Source organism: Chlorocebus sabaeus, chromosome 24, assembly GCF_047675955.1.
Source record: "Chlorocebus sabaeus isolate Y175 chromosome 24, mChlSab1.0.hap1, whole genome shotgun sequence".
NCBI classification, from domain to species: domain Eukaryota; kingdom Metazoa; phylum Chordata; class Mammalia; order Primates; family Cercopithecidae; genus Chlorocebus; species Chlorocebus sabaeus.
In genome coordinates, this window is record NC_132927.1 from 78,456,967 (window position 1) to 78,475,012 (window position 18,046).

General features: G+C 49.7%; 1 protein-coding gene across 1 annotated transcript; it reads right to left on the reverse strand.

The window, feature by feature from the left end:
- Positions 1 to 552: 552 nt before the first annotated feature.
- HSP90AA1 (heat shock protein 90 alpha family class A member 1) lies at positions 553 to 6,633 on the reverse strand. Its single transcript, XM_037984526.2, has 11 exons — positions 6,463 to 6,633; positions 5,704 to 5,865; positions 5,248 to 5,614; positions 4,792 to 4,925; positions 4,172 to 4,492; positions 3,891 to 4,056; positions 3,277 to 3,467; positions 3,027 to 3,174; positions 2,519 to 2,787; positions 1,618 to 1,951; positions 553 to 1,334 (listed from the first exon to the last, which is right to left on the reverse strand). Exons 2-11 carry the CDS (start codon positions 5,863 to 5,865, stop codon positions 1,225 to 1,227), a joined length of 2,202 nt encoding a protein of 733 aa, XP_037840454.1. The 5' UTR covers positions 6,463 to 6,633; the 3' UTR covers positions 553 to 1,224.
- Positions 6,634 to 18,046: the final 11,413 nt, after the last annotated feature.

Here is an 18,046-nt window from a genome sequence, read left to right on the forward strand (position 1 = left end):
TCAGGCTGGCTGCTCGCCTCACCTCAGGTGATCTACCTGCAAGTGCTGGATTACAGGCGTGAGCCACTGCTCCGGGCACTTTTTCGACTTGTGCCAGCCCATCTTTTCCCACCAGCTTGTTACCTGCTGCTTACAGGTGTCAGCTGGTTCAATAAAAAACCAGAAAATTAGTAAGGAGAGATTTCAAACAGGATAGCTTTGAAGTAGATTTGGTAAACAACTTTGAGACACTGTAAGGCCAAGAAATTAAGTGGCTGTATTTAGAACAGAAGATATTCCATGAATAACATCAAAACAATGTGGACGCTAAGGGGAGAACACGTGTAAACTCACGGAGACAGGGGATACACGTTGTCTGCATTGCTATTTTCTGTGCCTACTTCATGTTGCTCCACCCCACACCTGCGGAGTATATGCTGGGAAGATCATGTCAACCCTTGGAGCGGCCAGTGTTTAACAGTCTACTGCTAGCACCTCATGTTTTACATTTTGGCACCAATGTCATCCAGATATTCCCCTTTCCCCCTAAATAAGACACACTGTCACACAACATCTTTTAACTCATCTGTATTTGTTACAACTTTAAGCAGAATGTGACTCCAGCACTACATTTCCATCCACAAGACTTGAGTTATTTTTGAACAGCTTTATGATATGCTTAGGTAGGCTTATAACTTTGCTCCTCCAAACAATACTTTTTCTTTGGAAAACAAGCCCTGTGGAGAGTTCCTTCTATCAAGTTGCTTCAGTTTAACCTATTTCTAGAGGACTAGTACATGCAAAATTGGCAACTACAGGGGATGAAAAGTTCAAAAAGTAGATCCTACAAGATGTAACAAATACTTTTCTAAACATCCAGGTATATATAGCTCGAGAACACTTCAATAACAAGATTTGGTCTACTTAGAAATCCCCCGGCTTGAGAGCTAAACACTTTAGACCACAAAGTTATTATGTTACATACATCTTACCACACACGTTACCCCAATCTGTTAAAATAAACCAATGTGAAACTAAAAAAGCATTACTAGCTCTGCTTTAATGCCTAAGGTACCACAGCATCACTTAGAAATAGACAGAAATCTTATCTTCCCCTTAAAGTAGTTGCTGTCATGCCATACAGACTTTTTAATATTAACAAAAATAAAGAAAAACATCCTTGAAAATATATTATCAGAAGAATTGTAGAGTATTGAACAGGTAAGTCATCCCCTCAGCCGGAGGTTAGTCTACTTCTTCCATGCGTGATGTGTCGTCATCTCCTTCGAGGGGCGGCATTTCTTCAGTTACAGCTGCACTGGTATCATCAGCAGTAGGATCATCTTCATCAATACCTGTTTCCAAAATAAAATCCTCATATTAGAAAGATTTCTTAAAGCCAGCTATTAGTGTAATACTCCTGGTTTATACCTGCTTTCAAGACAGTATTTACAGGGCATATGAATCTCAATTTCATTTCTTAGCTCTTATAAGACCTTACTTATCCCTAAAAAAAATATTCTTGAATGCCTCCAAGCAGGACAAGGTGCTCCAAGTTTGGATAACTGAAAGTTTACCACTTTCTTCACTGTCATGTGTATTTCTTTCCTTTTTAACATTACATAGTATTAGGCTTACCCAGACCAAGTTTGATCATCCTGTAGATCCTGTTGGCATGTGTCTGGGGATCTTCCAGACTGAAGCCAGAAGACAGGAGTGCAGTTTCGTAAAGCAAGATGACCAGATCCTTCACAGACTTGTCGTTCTTATCAGCCTCTGCCTTTTGCCTTAAGGTCTCAATAATGGAATGGTCAGGGTTTATCTCCAGGTGTTTCTTTGCTGCCATGTAACCCATTGTTGAGTTGTCTCTTAGGGCTTGAGCTTTCATGATTCTCTCCATGTTTGCTGTCCAGCCGTATGTGCTTGTGACAATACAGCATGGAGATGTCACCAATCGGTTTGACACAACCACCTGTAATCAAGAAGTGATGACTAGGAGCCTAGAAAGATTACCCTAAACTTTCATTGTCAAATGAAATCTGAAGAACCCAAACAATAGATCCAAAATACCATTATCAAATAGAACTTACATGTTGCATTAGGTATCCAAAGAGCACAGGTTATAATTAATTTCGTTTTACACAACCTTTTTTTTTTTCCCGGGATAGTCTCGCTTGGTCACCCAGGCTGGAGATGCAGTGGTGCAATCTTGGCTCACTGCAACCTCTGCCTCCCGGGTTCAGGAGATTCTCCTGCCTCAGCCTCCAGGCGCCCGGCACCACGCCTGGCTAATTTTTTTGTATTTTTAGTAGAGACAGGGTTTCACCATGTTAGCCAGGATGGTCTCCATCTCCTGACCTTGTGATCCACTGCCTCAGCCTCCCAAAGTGCTGGGATTACAGGCATGAGCCACCACGCCCAACCATACATGACATAGTTTTCTATTTTAAGTTGAAAGCAAGGGAAAATGGGTCATGTATGACTAAGCTTGAAAGCACCTTAGAGGTATCAATGATCAGGAAATGCTGTATTCACATACCTTTTCAACTTTTTTCTCCAGTATGTCTTTCATGATTTTGCAGAGGTTCTCAAACTTTGTTTTTTTCTCTTCCTGTTTCTTTTTCTCTTCTTCATCCTCTGGAAGTTCCAAGCCCTCTTTGGTGACTGACACTAATGTCTTCCCCTCAAATTCCTTTAGCTGTTGGACACAGTACTCATCAATGGGCTCGATCATATAGATCACTTCTAAGCCATGTTTCCGAAGACGTTCCACAAAGGCTGAGTTAGCTACCTGGTCCTTGGTCTCACCTGAGGTATTACAAAGTTACTTTTAGACCTTTTAACATTAAGAATGGCTTCATCTACTTCTAACTTTTGCTAGCCAGATACCTAGGCAGAACCTAAGACAAATAATGACCTAGTTTATGTTAATTATCTTGCCTAGATCAACGCCAGTTGTAACAGTGCCACCTGAGTAGAAAACACACCCACAGAGCCTACAAGGTTATAAGAACGACGTGTAGGACTGTAACATAGCGTCCCCCTACCTGTGATGTAATAGATATGTTTCTGGTTTTCCTTCATTCTGGTGCAGTAATCCTTGAGAGAAACCATCTCATCGCCAGAGGCAGATGTGTAGTACCTTAACAGCTCTGAAAGCTTCTTCCGATTTTGTGAGTCTTCATGTATTCCAAGCTAAAACAAAGTATGTTCTTTACTAAAGACTTCCTGAATTCAAAAAGAAATCTAAAAAGAGGCCAGTTGGGAAACTACCAATGGTCAAATATTTACACCAACCTTTATGTTTTTAGAGAACTGCTCATAGAACTTCTTGTAGTTCTCTTTATCTTCCGCCAGTTCAGTAAAGAGTTCTAAGCATTTTTTGACCAAATTCTTCCTGATAACTTTCAAAATTTTGCTTTGCTGCAACATCTCACGGGATATATTTAGAGGGAGATCCTCTGAGTCTACCACTCCTCTAATGAAGTCTGAAAAAAATATAAAAATCAAATGCACTGAGTCATTCCAAGGACAAAACTGGTACTATGTACACCCCCAAAAGCAAAGATAAGAACCTGGAGATGATAGGAGATTATTTTTGAGACAGAGTCTCACTCTGTTGCCCAGGCTGGAAGGCAGTGGCGCCATCTCCGCTCACAGCAACCTCTGCCTCCCAGGGGGGTTTTCAAGCTATTTTCATGCCTCAGCATGCCACCACATCGGGCTAATTTTTCCAATTTTAGGAGATGGAGTTTCACCATGTTGGCCAGGCTGGACTTGAACTCCTGACCTCAAGTGATCCGCACACCCCGGGTTCCCAAACTGCTAGGATTACAGGTGTGAGCCACCATGCCCAGCCAAAAGTATTTCTTTAATCAGTGACAGTCATTATTTTTCCTATCTATACTTACTCAGATATTCAGGGATTAGCTCCTCACAGTTATCCATGATGAAAACTCTGCGTACATACAATTTGATGTTGTTCTTTTTCTTTCTGTTTTCAAACAGGTCAAAAGGAGCACGTCGTGGGACAAATAGAAGGGCTCTGAATTCCAACTGCCCTTCAACTGAAAAATGCTGTAATAGAACAGACACACTATGTACCAATGAACAATGCATTATAGCAGATATTTGGGGTGGTGGGATGATAATCTAAAGACAAGCTTGAAGCATCCATCAGTCCCTCACTCACCTTCACTGCCAAGTGATCTTCCCAGTCATTGGTCAAGCTCTTGTAGAATTCTCCATACTCCTCATTAGTAATATCGTCGGGATTTCTGGTCCAGATGGGCTTTGTTTTGTTGAGTTCTTCTTGATCGATGTACTTCTCCTTAATCTTCTTTTTCTTCTTCTTGTCACCATCCTTCTTTTCTTCTTCTTCCTCATCAGAACCAACATCTTCAATTTCAGGTTTGTCTTCAGACTCTTTCTCTTCTTTTTCTTTTTCTTCTTCTTTGTCTTCTTTTTCTTCAGCCTCATCATCGCTGACTTCTTTATCACGTTCCTTCTCCACCTTCAAAAGACATGAAATCGCATCACTGCTGCACTCTAGAACTAAGTCATAGCGCTGCCCCACTACTTTCAACCTAAGGCCAAAGCCTAAATTAGCGAGGATGAGAAGCAGCCAGGCAGCTTCTCATCAATATTTGCTATATCTACTTAATAGCCCGAGGAACCTCACAGAGTTAGCAGAGCTTAGGTTCCCCAGGCTTCAGACTAGTTCAACAGACCTAGGAACCAAGGATGTAGTACATACAGTCACCCCAGTCACCTACAGACAGTAATTCACTCTGCAATTATGTAGAAACTTACAAAAAGAGTAATGGGATAGCCAATAAACTGAGAATGTTTCTTCACAATCTCCTTTATTCTTCGTTCCTCCAAGTACTCAGTTTGGTCTTCTTTCAGGTGTAGGATAACCTTTGTTCCACGACCCATAGGTTCACCTACAAGAGAAACAAGGAAAATTGACTCAATAATACATTCAATTTAGTGCTCAACGCCATGCTTAACCCTTATAACACGTGTCTATGAAGCGAGGTTTGCCCTTACTACAGATGCAAAGGCTCCCACAGCAGATCTAAGTGCATTGCCCAAAAGAAGTAATCACCAAGTCGTACCATTACACACTAATTCAGAGCTCTAAGCTTGTTCCTGATCCTTGGGTAAACACATTTCTGTGAACTTCGCCGCATCCCCAGGGGTCCAAGGGTTGCAGCACCCCACCATTCCGCCACTGACTTAACCAGTGAGTGTTCAGGTACCTACCTGTGTCTGTCCTCACTGTAAATGATCCCCCTGCTGAGGACTCCCAGGCGTACTGCTCATCATCGTTATGTTTGGTGATCACAGTTACTTTCTCAGCAACCAAATAAGCAGAATAAAAACCAACACCGAACTGGCCAATCATGGAGATATCTGCACCAGCCTGCAAAGCTTCCATGAACGCTTTGGTCCCAGACTTGGCGATAGTACCAAGGTTATTGATCAAGTCAGCCTTGGTCATCCCAATTCCAGTATCCACGATAGTGAGGGTTCGATCTTGTTTATTTGGTATCAGGTTAATATGCAGCTCTTTCCCAGAGTCTAATTTACTGGGATCCGTCAAGCTCTCATACCGGATTTTGTCCAATGCCTATTAACACAAAATATTAATTAAGCATACAGCCCCCAAGAAGTTCATATTGAAACCAAAATCCTATTCTGGGTTAATAAACGACTTACATCTGATGAATTTGAAATTAGCTCTCTCAGAAAGATCTCTTTGTTCGAATAGAAAGTATTGATAATCAATGACATCAACTGGGCAATTTCTGCCTGAAAGGCGAACGTCTCAACCTCCTCCTCCTCCATCGGTTGGTCCTGGGTCTGCGTTTCCTCAGGCATCTGGAACGACACCGCGCCGGTTTAAAACCCTGCAGGACGTCTACAGGGGCAACACGAGATTCCATCGCGTCCTCCCAGTATTTTTAAAGCCGGATTGCAGATTTGCGAAGTTTAAGTAAACCGAAAATAGAAGGGCGGCTGACAAAGGATGACCTCATTTCGGAGCGCGGTAACTACCACGAGCGTGCGCGCTTCCGGGAGGCCGCTGCAGGCCCGGCCCAGTCCCGCGCCGCGGTCCCCAACCGACAGCCCGTGTGCCCTCCCGCGCGGGCCGCGGCTCCGCCAGGGCGGCCTCCTCCGCCTGCGCCCCCAGCTGGGCCGGCCGGGGGGCCCCCAGCCACAGGGCCGCTCTGCTCGCGTGCGGCGCCAGCTGCGGGGCTGCTGCGGAGCCTCGGGAAGCAGCCGCCCAGCCCATTCCTGATGCGGGCTGCGGAGACAGCAGCGGGCCCACGGCCTCCGGAATAGGGAGCGCGGCCGCCCGGGAGCGCGGCCCTGGCGGGTTCAGGGCCCCCGTTCGGCCCCCACAGCCTCCGCTCCGCGCCAGCCGCCCCCACTCCCCAATCCACCTCCACAGGCCCCCACAACCACCCCTCACACCTTGGCTAAGAGGCTGCAAACGTTCCACGGCACAGCAGCACCAAGACGCTGAAGCAACTGACGCGCCGCCCCCGCGCCTGCCTTATATAGCGACGGGCCCGCCCAGCGCGCAGCGCTTTTTCCAGAAGCCTCCCGAACCTTCCGGAAGAACCCTCCCCAACCGCCGCCGCGGCCGCGCGCCTGCGCCTGCGCTCTCGCCGTGGTCCGCCCCTCCCGTTGGCGCGCGCAGGCCCTGCTCGTGGCCCAGCCCGGGAAACCTTCCCTCAGTCACCGCCCCGCGCCTCTCGCACGCCCCCGCGCCGACCTCAATGCGCCTGCGCGGCCTAGAATTCTCGGGAAGGTCCGGGCGCCTCCTGGGGCCGCCCGCGCCCTCCGCCCTGCACTCCCACCTGCCGAGCGCAGGCGGGGGGCACGCCCGGGCGTGGGGGCCTTTGAAGTGAGGTGTAGTTGGGTCACCCGGGCTGCGCAGAATGCGGGGCCGGGGCGGGAGGCGCTCCTGGAGGGAGGGTCGTGCGTGGACGGGGAGCGCCCCGTGTCTCGCGCACCCGGGAGACCACCGGAGCCGTCGTCCTCACGGACGGCGCGCCCGCTGCCAAAAAACCCAGCCGCAGGCGGCGCCGGGATCGCGGGGCTCTGCTCCCTGGGGGCCGTTGGGCTGTTGGGCTGTTGGCCTCTAGCTGCTGCGCGCAAGGGACGCCGTCCCGCGGCCTGCGCGCTCGCGGAGTCTCCAGACCCACCGCTGGCTCAGGAGCGCTCCCTACCTTTGGGTTCCCCGGAAGCCATGTCCTTCACACTTCAGGGTCCCTTACCTTGGGAATCGGGCCCTTGGTGAATAAATTCATGCTTACCCAGCTACACCCGGCATGATTTTTAAAAGCCCATCGTTTTGCCGATCGATTTGAGGTCTGCAAATTAAGTATTTAACACTTGACATTTTGGTGATTAACCTTCCCTAAAAGACAGGTTTGGTGTTTTTTTGTTTTTGTTTCTGGACAGGCTGTCCCTCTGTCGCCCAGGCTGGGGTGCTGTGGCACAATCTTGGCTCACCGCAGCTTCGACCTCCCGGGCTCAGGTGATCCTCCCACTTCAGCCTTCCGAGTAGCTGGGACGAGCGCGGGCGGAGGACCACAAGCGCGGACACCACACCCGGCTAGTTTTTGTATTTATTTGTATAGTTGGGGTTTCACCATGTTGCTTAGGCTGGAAGAACCAGTTTCTACATGAGAATTTTCGGATATTTTGGTCAAGGCCAACTGTGAGAACCTTGGAGGTGTGGGGGTTCCTTAGACCTGGCTCCCATGCCTGGTCCATGTCCTCTTCCTCTCTGGCGCCTCCCATGATTGGGCCTCCTCCTGCCTAGACTCATAGCCAGGTCCTGGGAATAATCTGGAAGCTCCTTACCGTGTAAATAAACGACGGAACTACCTCCGCCTCCTGGTCTCTAGGGAAACCCAACTTGCTCAGGAGCAGGGGTTTTCAGACTGCGGCCTGGGACCCTTTAAGAGTGTGTGAAATCAACATAAAGCGTCTTGCCCGGCATTACAAAGCGGGAGAAGTGGATGGAAACTAGCAGCCACGTGGCGCGGGCCCCAGCGGTGGTTACTGGGTGTGTGCCGGCTCCCGTGATGGCTGTTCCGCAGCCTTGGGGGGCGCCCCCGGCCCAGGCCTTCCCTACACTGCAGCCGGGACCGGCGGGGAGGAATCCGGAAGCAGGCGGGGCGGTGAGCAGGTCGCTGAAGGGGCGCAAGGTCTTCCCTGGCGAGTGCCTCCTCCGCCTGTTTCCTTCCTGTCACCACCAGCCACTGTCCCCACTCTCCTCACTTGTAGGAACTTTTCCTACCGCAGTTTCTGCCATTGCCAGTGGGGTTTGAGATTTCTTATAGAAGAGCCATCCCGGGCCCTAGCTCTGACATTCTGTCTTTTGTTTTTGGGACCTTCGTTTTTCCCCATTTCTCCAGTGAACCTGCCCCAAAGCCCCTCCCTGGGTCTGGGCATCACTGGGAACCACTGTTTCCCGTCAGGCCCCACCTTTAATGTCCCTCCTTCCTTCCACAACTTCCTGTCTTTCCAGCTCTCCCGCCTCGGTTAATAAACAGGACATTTTTGTCCTGTCTCCGGGTAACATTCCACAGTTACACACCAGTTGAGACCTCTGCCATGGTTTCTACCATCAATATGCCAGCCCCTGGCTGTTCCTTCTCTCTTCTCAGAGTCATGCCCCTCTCCCTGGCACATCACGGAGCTCCTGGAGGTGGGTCCTTGTCCCCAGGAAATCTTGTCCAGCACTCTCACTAATAGAACTTGTGTGCAGATGACTCACGGAAGAGCCGGGCCAGGACTCAGCTCCAGACCTGGAGGCTGAGCCTCATGAGCTTCTCCCAGCTCTCCAGCCCTCTTTGAGGGTTTGTTAGCCAGGTGACTGACTATCCCACCACCTTAAAGAATCCCAAGCTTCCCCATAAGGGATCTGGCACTGAGTCCTGCCACTTGTGCTCCCTAAGTACCTCTTGAACCCAGCCACTTCCCTCCACCTTCATCTCCCGCTTCCACACAACCGGGAACTCACCTAGAAGGCCTCCATAATCACCTAACTGCTCCCAGCATTTGGTCTGGTCTGTCTCCAACCTGTAGCCAGGGTGAGCTTTGGGAACACAGACCTGGCCCTCTCTATTCCCTCCTCCCCACCCTCCGCAAATCCTAGCTGACTTCCCATCCTTCTAGGAAGAGAACAGAGCTTTTAGGCCTGTGAGGCCCTGCAGGTCGCTGCTGCCTACCCATACAGCCGCAGTTCCCACTGTGCTCCTATTTCTGTGTCTGGCACTCTCCGCATGACTCGCCCCCGCAAGGCTGTGCAAATGCTGTTCCCTCTGCATGGAACACCATTCCGTCTGTTCTTCTCTAATTAATTTCTAATGGACCTTCTGCTCACACATTTTCTCAGGAACCCCCACCTACCTCCCACCAGGCCAGGTGTTCTGTCATGGAGAGGTTCTCAGAATGTGGTGCCCTCTCCTTCAGAGTACAGACCACATGTGCTCCTCTGCTTCCTCTAGCCCTCCAACCTCAAGTTCTTGCACTCCTGCTTCACCTCCTTTTCTGTCCAGTCTCCTCCTCTTCCTTATTCAACATGTTCCCTTTTTTTTTTTTTTTTTTTTTTTTTTGAGATGGAGTCTTGGTCTGTCGCCCAGGCTGGAGTGCGGTGGTGCGATCTCGGCTCATTGCAAGCTCCACCTCCCGGGTTCACGCCATTCTCCTACCTCAGCCTCCCTAGTAGCTGGGGCTACAGGCACCTGCCACCACACCCGGCTAATTTTTGTATTTTTAGTAGAGAGGGGGTTTCACCGTGTTAGCCAGGATGGTCTCGATCTCCTGACCTTGTTATCCGCCTGCCTCTACCTTCCAAAGTGCTGGGATTACAGGCGTGAGCCACCATGCCTGGGCTCAACAACATATTTCTTTTTTTTTTTTTTTTTTTGAGACGGAGTCATGCTTTGTTGCCTAGGCTGGAGTGCAGTGGCCCGATCTCAGCTCACTGCAAGCTCCGCCTCCCGGGTTTACGCCATTCTCCTGCCTCAGCCTCCCGAGTAGCTGGGACTACAGGCGTCCATCACCTCGCCCAGCTAGTTTTTTGTATTTTTTTATTTTTAGTAGAGACGGGGTTTCACCGTGTTAGCCAGGATGGTCTCGATCTCCTGACCTCGTGTTCCGCCCGTCTCGGCCTCCCAAAGTGCTGGGATTACAGGCTTGAGCCACCACGCCCGGCCTCAACAACATATTTCTAATAGATCACCAAGCCCTGCAGATTTAGCATCCTAAATATTTGTTGACCTCATCCCACAGTGATGTTGCTGTTAGGGCAATCTGACCATTTTCCTTCTCCATTTGAAACCTTTCAGTGTCCCTCAGTAAAGCTGGAGTATGGATTCTGGATCCAGGTGGCCTGGATTCAGATCTTAATTCAGCCACTGCCTGTGTGACCCAGGGCAAGTCACTTTCCCTTTCTATGCATCCATTTCAGTATCTGTAGCATGGACATAAACATGTCTTCTTCATAGAGTGGTTATGAAGCTTAAACGAGCTGCTTCTGGTTTTGGAAATGGCTCAGATGATAGCCTACCCCATAGCAATTTATGCCCCCTTACATGCTTACCAGGCAGCAGGCTAGCTACTTTGCATGCGGTTTCTTAATCCTCTCAACTCTGAAGTAGGTGGCTTTGGTCCCACTGTACAAATGAGCACCCTGAGGCTCAGGAGAGGTAAGTCGTTTACTCAGGGTCACCCAGAGCAAGGGCCTCCAGGGCAGTTACACCCAGGTCTAGTGTGATTTTTTTTTTTTTTTATCCTGATGCACAGTCTCAGCCGGGTGCAGTGGCCCCTACCTGTAATCCCAGCACTTTGGGAGGCTGAGGCAGGCCAATCACTTGAGGTCAGAAGTTTGAGACCAGCCTGGCCAACAAGGTGAAACCCCATCTCTATGAAAATACAAAAAAATTTAGCTGGGTGTGGCAGCACACACCTGTAGTCCCAGCTACTCCGGAGGTTGAGGCAGGACAATTGCTTGAACTCAGGAGGCAGAGGCTGCAGTGAGCAGAGATTGCGCCACTGCGCTCCAGCAGGGGCAACAGAGCAAGACTGTCTCAAAAAAAAAAAAAAAAAAAAAAAAAGACACAGTCTCACTGTGCTGCCGAGGCTGGAGCACAGTGGCACAAACACGGTTCACTACAGCCTCAACCTCCTGGGCTCAGGTGATCCTTCTGCCTCAGCCTCCTGAGGAGTGGGACCACAGGCACGTGCCACCACACCCAGCTAAATTTTATTTTTTTTTGTAGAGATGAGGTCTTGCCATATTACCCAGGCTGGTCTTGAACTCCTGGACTCAAGCAGTCCTCCCACTGTGGCCTCCCAAAGTGCTGGGATTACAGGTGTGAGCCACCACAACTGCCCTTGGCTCATACATTTTGATGCATTGTTTTTTTCCCTTTCATTCAGGTCAACGTATTTTTAAAATGTGCTTTGCTTATTTCTTGACTCATGGGTTATTTATAAATGTTTTAGTTAGTTTTCAAATAATTGGAGGTTTTTCAGATTTTTTTGTTATTGATTTTTTTGTTTTTTTTTTTGAGACAGTCCCACTCTGTCGCCCAGGCTGGAGTGCAGTGGCATGCTCTTGGCTCACTGCAATTTCCCCCTCCAGGGTTCAAGCAATTCTCATGCCTCAGTCTCCCAAGTAGCTGGGATTACAGGCGTGCGTCACCACACCTGGCTAACTTATTTGTATTTTTAGTAGAGATGGGCTTTCACCATGTTCGCCAGGCTAGTCTCAAACTCCTGGCCTCAAGTGATCTGCCCACCTCGGCCTTGCAAAATACCGGGATTACAGGAGTGAACCACCATGCTATTATTGATTTCTAACATTTAATTCCATTGTGGTCAGAGAACATACTTTGCATGATTCAAATCCTTTTAAATTTATTGAGCCTTGTTTAATGGTCCAGAATATGGTCTACCTTGGTTAAATGTTCTTTTGGAAAAATAATTATGCCGAGAGAAAGATGCCAGTCAGTCATTTACATCAAATTTTAGAAAATGCAAACTAATCTCTAGTGACAAAAAGCAGATCACTGGTTGCCTGTAGGAGGTGGGCAGACAGGGGCGGGAGGGAAGGATCCCAGGGACCTGAGGAAACTTTTGGATGATGAATCTTCATTATCTTGATTGTAGTGATGATTTCCTAGGTATATACATACGTTGAAATACATCAAATTGTACTTTAAACATGTGCAGTTTATTGTCGTTTTTATTGAGACAGGGTCTGTCACTGAGGCTGGAGTGCAGTGGCAAAATCTTGTCTCACTGCAACCTCTGCCTCCCCAATTCAAGTAACTCTCATGCTTCAGCCACCTGAGTAGCTGGGACACGTGCGCCACCATGCCCAGCTAATTTTTGCTTTTTAGTAGAGACATGGTTTCACCAAGTTGCCCAAGCTGGTCTTGAACTCCTGGCCTCATGTGATCCGCCTGCCTCGGCCTCCCAAAGTGCCGGGATTACAGGCATGAGCCGCTACGCCCAGCCAACAGTTGTTTTTAAATAATCGATGTTTAGCAAACCTTGTAGAAAGTTGAAGAAATGTTCAGGATCAAGCTATAGTTATATAGGAAAAGTAAGTGGTTCATACTTAGGAAAGAAAAATTGTAAATCAGTGTAGTGTGGGAAAAGTAAATTTAAAAATATATATATATACTTTAAAAAAAAAGGCCAGGTGCAGAGGCTCACGCCTGTAATCCCAGCACTTTGGGAGGCCAAAGTGGGCGGATCACAAGGTCCAGAGATCAAGACCATCCTGGCCAACGTGGTGAAACGCTGTCTCTGCTAAAAATAAAAAAATTAGCTGTGCGTGGTGGCATGTGCCTGTAATCCCAGCTACTTGGGAGGCTGAGGCAGGAGAATCGCTTAAACCTGAGAGCGCGCCACTGCACTCCAGCCTGGTGACAGAGCAAGACTCCGTCTCAAAAAAAAAAAAAAAAAAAAATTCCAGTCATTTCTTGGAGACACAGTTTCCAAGAAAGATGGCATCAGTTAAAGCACAGGTCTGGAGCCAGATTGTGAATTCCGATCCTGCCACTCACTGGCTGTGTGACTCTGAGCAAGCTCCTCAGCCTCTCTGTGCTTCGGTCTAAATATCTCTACAATAGGGGTGTGACCATAGAAGGGACATGAAAGGGCCGGGTGCAGTGGCTCACACCTGTAATCCCAGCACTTTGGGAGACCGAGGCAAGTGGATGACCTGAGGTCAGGAGTTAGAGACCAGCCTGGCCAATGTGGTGAAACCCCATCTCTACTAAAAACACAAAGAATTACCCAGGCATGGTGGCGTGTGCCTGTAATCCCAGCTACTCAGGAGGCTGAGGCAGGAGAATCACTTGAACCTGAGGGGAGGAGGTTGCAGTGAGCCGAGATTGTGCCATGGCACTCCAGACTAAGAGACAGAGCAAGACTCTGTCTCAAAAAAGAAAAAAGAAGGGATGTGGGGGGATCCTGGGAGTAGGTGCTGGCCATTTATGTTTCAGAGGTGACCCTAAAGTGGATTTCCACAGAGCAAACCAATTTTTCCATTGAGTAACTATAAAATCAGGATACTTCAGTACCAAAACTTCACCAAGCAAGTTTTTTTTTTTTTTTTGAGACGGAGTCTCGCTCTGTCGCCCAGGCTGGAGTGCAGTGGCGCAATCTCGGCTCACTGCAAGCTCCGCCTCCCGGGTTCACGCCATTCTCCTACCTCAGCCTCCCGAGTAGCTGGGACTACAGGCGCCCGCCACTGCACCCGGCTAATTTTTTTCTATTTTTTAGTAGAGACGGGGTTTCACCATGGTCTCGATCTCCTGACCTTGTGATCCGCCCGCCTCGGCCTCCCAAAGTGCTGGGATTACAGGCGTGAGCCACCGCGCCCGGCCCACCAAGCAAGTTTTAACCTGTCTTTCAAAGGCCAGCTTGGGGTTGGTCACTTCTTGAATTCACCACATGCTGCCCTGGGAAGTTGGCAAACTCTCCTTCCCCTCCCCTCCCACTGTTGGCAGCACTGAGTGCGGCTGAAAAAATATGTCTGGCCACGTTGATAAGCCAGAAATGGAGTCTTACTGCTCATTATTTGGCTGTTCACCATTCGTTTCATATCTGTTTACCAAAAGCCCGTGTCCAGGCCCTGGGTCAAAGTGGGAGCAAAATTGGGTCCTCACCATTGTGGCGGAGGCAGACATAAAGCCCCCACCACCTAAATATGTGGACTCAGAAACTCTTGAAGAGTGCTGGGATGGTGAGGGGCACCCCAAGCACTGAGGAGGGCAGGTGCTGGCTGCGGGGAAGGAGTGTGGGGAAGGGCATGCAGGAGAGGGAGGGAACAGAGTTTGCAAGAGCCCTGAGGGTCTGCGGTGAAATCTAGAAGGAATACTAGGAGTTAGCTAGGGAACAGTGAGAAGGCAAGAATTAAAAAGAAAATGGAGGCTGGAAAATTCCTTCAGTGCAGTGGGTGGGGGAACACAGAGCCCCTTTTGGGGCAGGGGTTGGCCACCACTGGAGCTGAAGTCAGAGGTAGGTGGGGGCCAAGGGACTGGAAATGTGGCCTGGAAACCATAGGAGGTGTTGTGGCGTCTTCCCAGGAGCTGCAGTCTGACCCACATCCACTCTGACCGTGGGGTGGAGGAAGCACACTTCCAGTGAGACCTGAGGAAGACCTGTCCCCGAAGAGTTGGTAGGCGGAGCAGGGGCAAACTTGGGAGAGGTCAAGGGAGTGAGTTAACCAGGTGAAGAACAGGAGCCCCAGAGGTTGCCAGGTGGATGAGGCTGTGCTCACCAGGGGAACACAGGGCTCAGGCAGATGGTGGCAGGTGACCCTTGCCAGTGGTTCAGTGTCACCTTTGTTGGACCACAATGTCTGTGGCGCATCCATGTGGATGGGCCTCCAGTGAACAGGATGCTGGGAACATGTGTAGGAATGTGCTAGAAGGGATGTATTGGGAAGGAAGGGAATGAGACAGGCATGGATGGGCACAAAGACGGTTCCCAGGATGGCAGTCTCAGTAGGGCCAGAAAGCCTGGGATCTCAGAGGAAGAGAGGCCCGGGGGACAGGAGGCTGTGCCTGTGAGGGGGTCCAGTCCTGGGGGTGCTTGGGTGTGGGAGCACCTGTGGGAGAGGGTGGCAGGACTCTTTCCTCCCTGTCACCCCTCACCTGCAGGCCTCCTGAACCTCCCTCCTGTGGCAGCCTCAGTCTGCACCCCTGGCATCTGCTCTGAGTCAGGCAGGCGACGGTGTGCGTAAGCCCCTCTGTGTAAAGCACAAAGAACTGACAAAGCAGAGGCAGCTCCCTCAGGAGCTTATGTTCTAGTCGGGGAGGGACAGGCCAGAAACATGCAAACAAGTGGGATGCCTTCGGGCATGCTCCTATCTCCTAGCAGAACCAGGGGTCCTGGACATAAATTTGAACTCCTTCCCCAAAGTACTGCCATTTTCCCTTGAACTCACCTTCAGATCTTCTGAGTCATCTTTGACTCATCTCTTGTCTTCAGCCCCCACATTCTGACAGCTGCCAAGTCTGGTGGATTTTTCCTTTAAAACGTTCTTTCTCTCTGTGCTTAGGGTCCTGCCCTGATCCAGGCCCTCAGGGCCCCAAACCATTTCCACTTCCAGCTGGCTCTTGCTCGGTTTGTGTGTTCTACATTCCCGTTTTCATCTGCCCACTTCCCAGTGCAGAAAACCGCCAGGCTTCCAGGACACTGAGCTTGTAGTCCCTCTCTTGGTAGTCAAACCCCAGGGCCTGGCTGACCCTGCCTCTGCCTGGTCACTGCTGGCACGTCAACACACACCTTCCTTGGGAGGCCCCCTCCTGTGCTCATCTCCATGCCTGACCTTGGTGCTCTCAGACCTGGAATGCCAGGCACCCACGTGTCACCAAGGCACCTCCAGCCCTGCCCACAACCCAGCTGAGTTCCCTGAGGCAGCCTAATGGGGCACCATGGTCAGCCCTGACCAGGGGACCTGGTGATTTAAGAATATGGCAGAGAAATAGATACTGAGAGAGGCAAACAGAACACGGAAGGGGGGTGAGGGTGGAGGGTGCACCAAGAATATGCGGCTGCATTGTTTTCTGGTTTTGTTCCAGCCTCCTCTCCTCCTCTGAGTTCGCAGCAGCTCCATTCTCTCGTCCCTCCCTCCAGCCTCCAGGGGCAGCAGATCCTGTTAAGTGTACTCAGGGCCCCTCAGATTCAACGTTGCAGCACTCCCTTTCATTCACCCAGATTACTGCAGCAGCCCAAGGGTCTACGTTCTGCCCCTGATCGTCTCTCCATGCTGGGTTGTTCTCCAAATGCACCTGGAATCTCTTGCGATGCCCTTCTCCAGGCAAACACGTGTCTGCCGAGCTTGGCTTGGAAATCACCTCCTCTGGCCAAATTCACTCGGGGTGCCCCCTCCACAGCTCTTAGCCCCTGCTGTGAATTGAAATTAGACTCTGTCTTTCTCATCTCAAGACCCAGCGCGTGGCACGCAGCCATCTATGTGTGCTGAATGGGTAACTGAATTGCTTTCCAGCGGGACCAAATGGGAACCCTTCGCCCAAAGGCTGTGATTAACCTTTGGCGCCACCTACTGGCCAGCTAATTGGTTGTATATGGGGCCTCCAATTGGAAATGACTTTGAAGTTTAGGAATTTCATTTTTTCTGTATTCCCTGTGAATGGGAGAATCAGGAAAGTGAGAATTATGTGACTTCCAGTCTAGATCACCATCATTAATGTTTCACCCTGAAAAGTTCATGGCAAAGCTTCTAGCCTTTCATGGAGTAGGAATGAAACTGTGTAAGAGAAGAAAGCAATTTTTTTTTTTTTTTTTTTTTTGAGACAGAGTCTGGCTCTGTCGCCCAGGCTGGAGTGCAGTGGTGCGATCTCGGCTCACTGCAACCTCTGCCTCCTGGGTTCAAGTGATTCTCTGCCTCAGCCTTCTGAATAGCTGGGATTACAGGCGCCTACCACCACGCTCTGCTAATTTTGTATTTTTAGTAGAGACGGGTTTCTCCATGTTGGCCAGGCTGGTCTTGAACTCCTGACCTCCGGTAATCTGCCCGCCTCAGCCTCCCAAAGTGCTGGGATTACAGGTATGAGCCACCGCGCCCAACAAAAGCAATTTTTTTTTTTTTTTTTTTTTAAAAAGGAAGAATGAAGGGTTTAAAAAAAAAAAAAGCAAAATTTGAAGCAAGCAGAGTCTTAAGGTAGAGAGAGCCAGGGATTGTGGACAACCCTCCCTGCTCCTCCCTAAAACCTCCCAGGACCTCCCTTGCAACTATAGGGTGGTGGGCACAAACCAGGGGTGGGTGCAGGCTGGCTCTCCCCTCCACTGCTGCTCCTGTTCTGGTCTTGGCCAGTGCAAGAGCAGAGGCCTTGGTGAGTCCCACCCAAGGGCAACCTCTGGTTCAGCCAGTGGAAGAACAGGCCTAGCTGGTCCATCCAGTGCCCGGAGGGCTTGTTTATCCTCAGATACCTCTCGAGGTGGGGTGGGTTAAAGCTGAAACTAGAGGAGGAATGAGCAGATGTGATGTTCCTGCCTGGTAGGGGAGCTGATAGTTCCTTTGTCTACACTGAGCCAGGAATTGCCTATGTGGCCAATGGACCAGGTAGTAGGTACCCTGATCAGGCTACCTTGTCATGTATGGGTTGTGAGTTTCAGTGCAGACTTCCTTATAGACTTGGGCTGGGCCTACGGGTCCTCGATTACCTGGTCCTGTCAGCTTCTGCCCTCATCTCCAAACCCTGCAATAAAAGGCCCTCCCACCCCAGCACCCTGCTAGTTCACACCTCTGCCCAGCGCCCTGCTAGTTCACACCACTGCCCAGCGCCCTGCTAGTTCACACCTCTGCTCTCATGCTGTTCCTCTTCCAGATGAACATTATCCCTTCCAAATGCCTTTTTTCCCTGCCACCTCCAGGGAGAGGAAATGCTGGCTTCTTTGCTCCTCCTTTACTGACCTAGGGGCAAGTCTCTTCCCTTTAAGCCTCGGGGAATTTTTTTTTTTTTTTTTTTTTTTTTTGAGACAGGGTCTC

What these genes read in the sequence shown, in the direction of transcription:
- HSP90AA1 (XM_037984526.2), bottom strand. Translation starts at nt 5,865, where the DNA reads ATGCCTGAGGAAACGCAGACCCAGGACCAACCGATGGAGGAGGAGGAG. An exon ending in TAATTTCAAATTCATCAGAT is followed by an intron (nt 5,615 to 5,703) that starts GTAAGTCGTTTA and finishes TTGTGTTAATAG; the next exon opens with GCATTGGACAAAATCCGGTA. An exon ending in AGTTCTCTAAAAACATAAAG is followed by an intron (nt 3,175 to 3,276) that starts GTTGGTGTAAAT and finishes ACTTTGTTTTAG; the next exon opens with CTTGGAATACATGAAGACTC.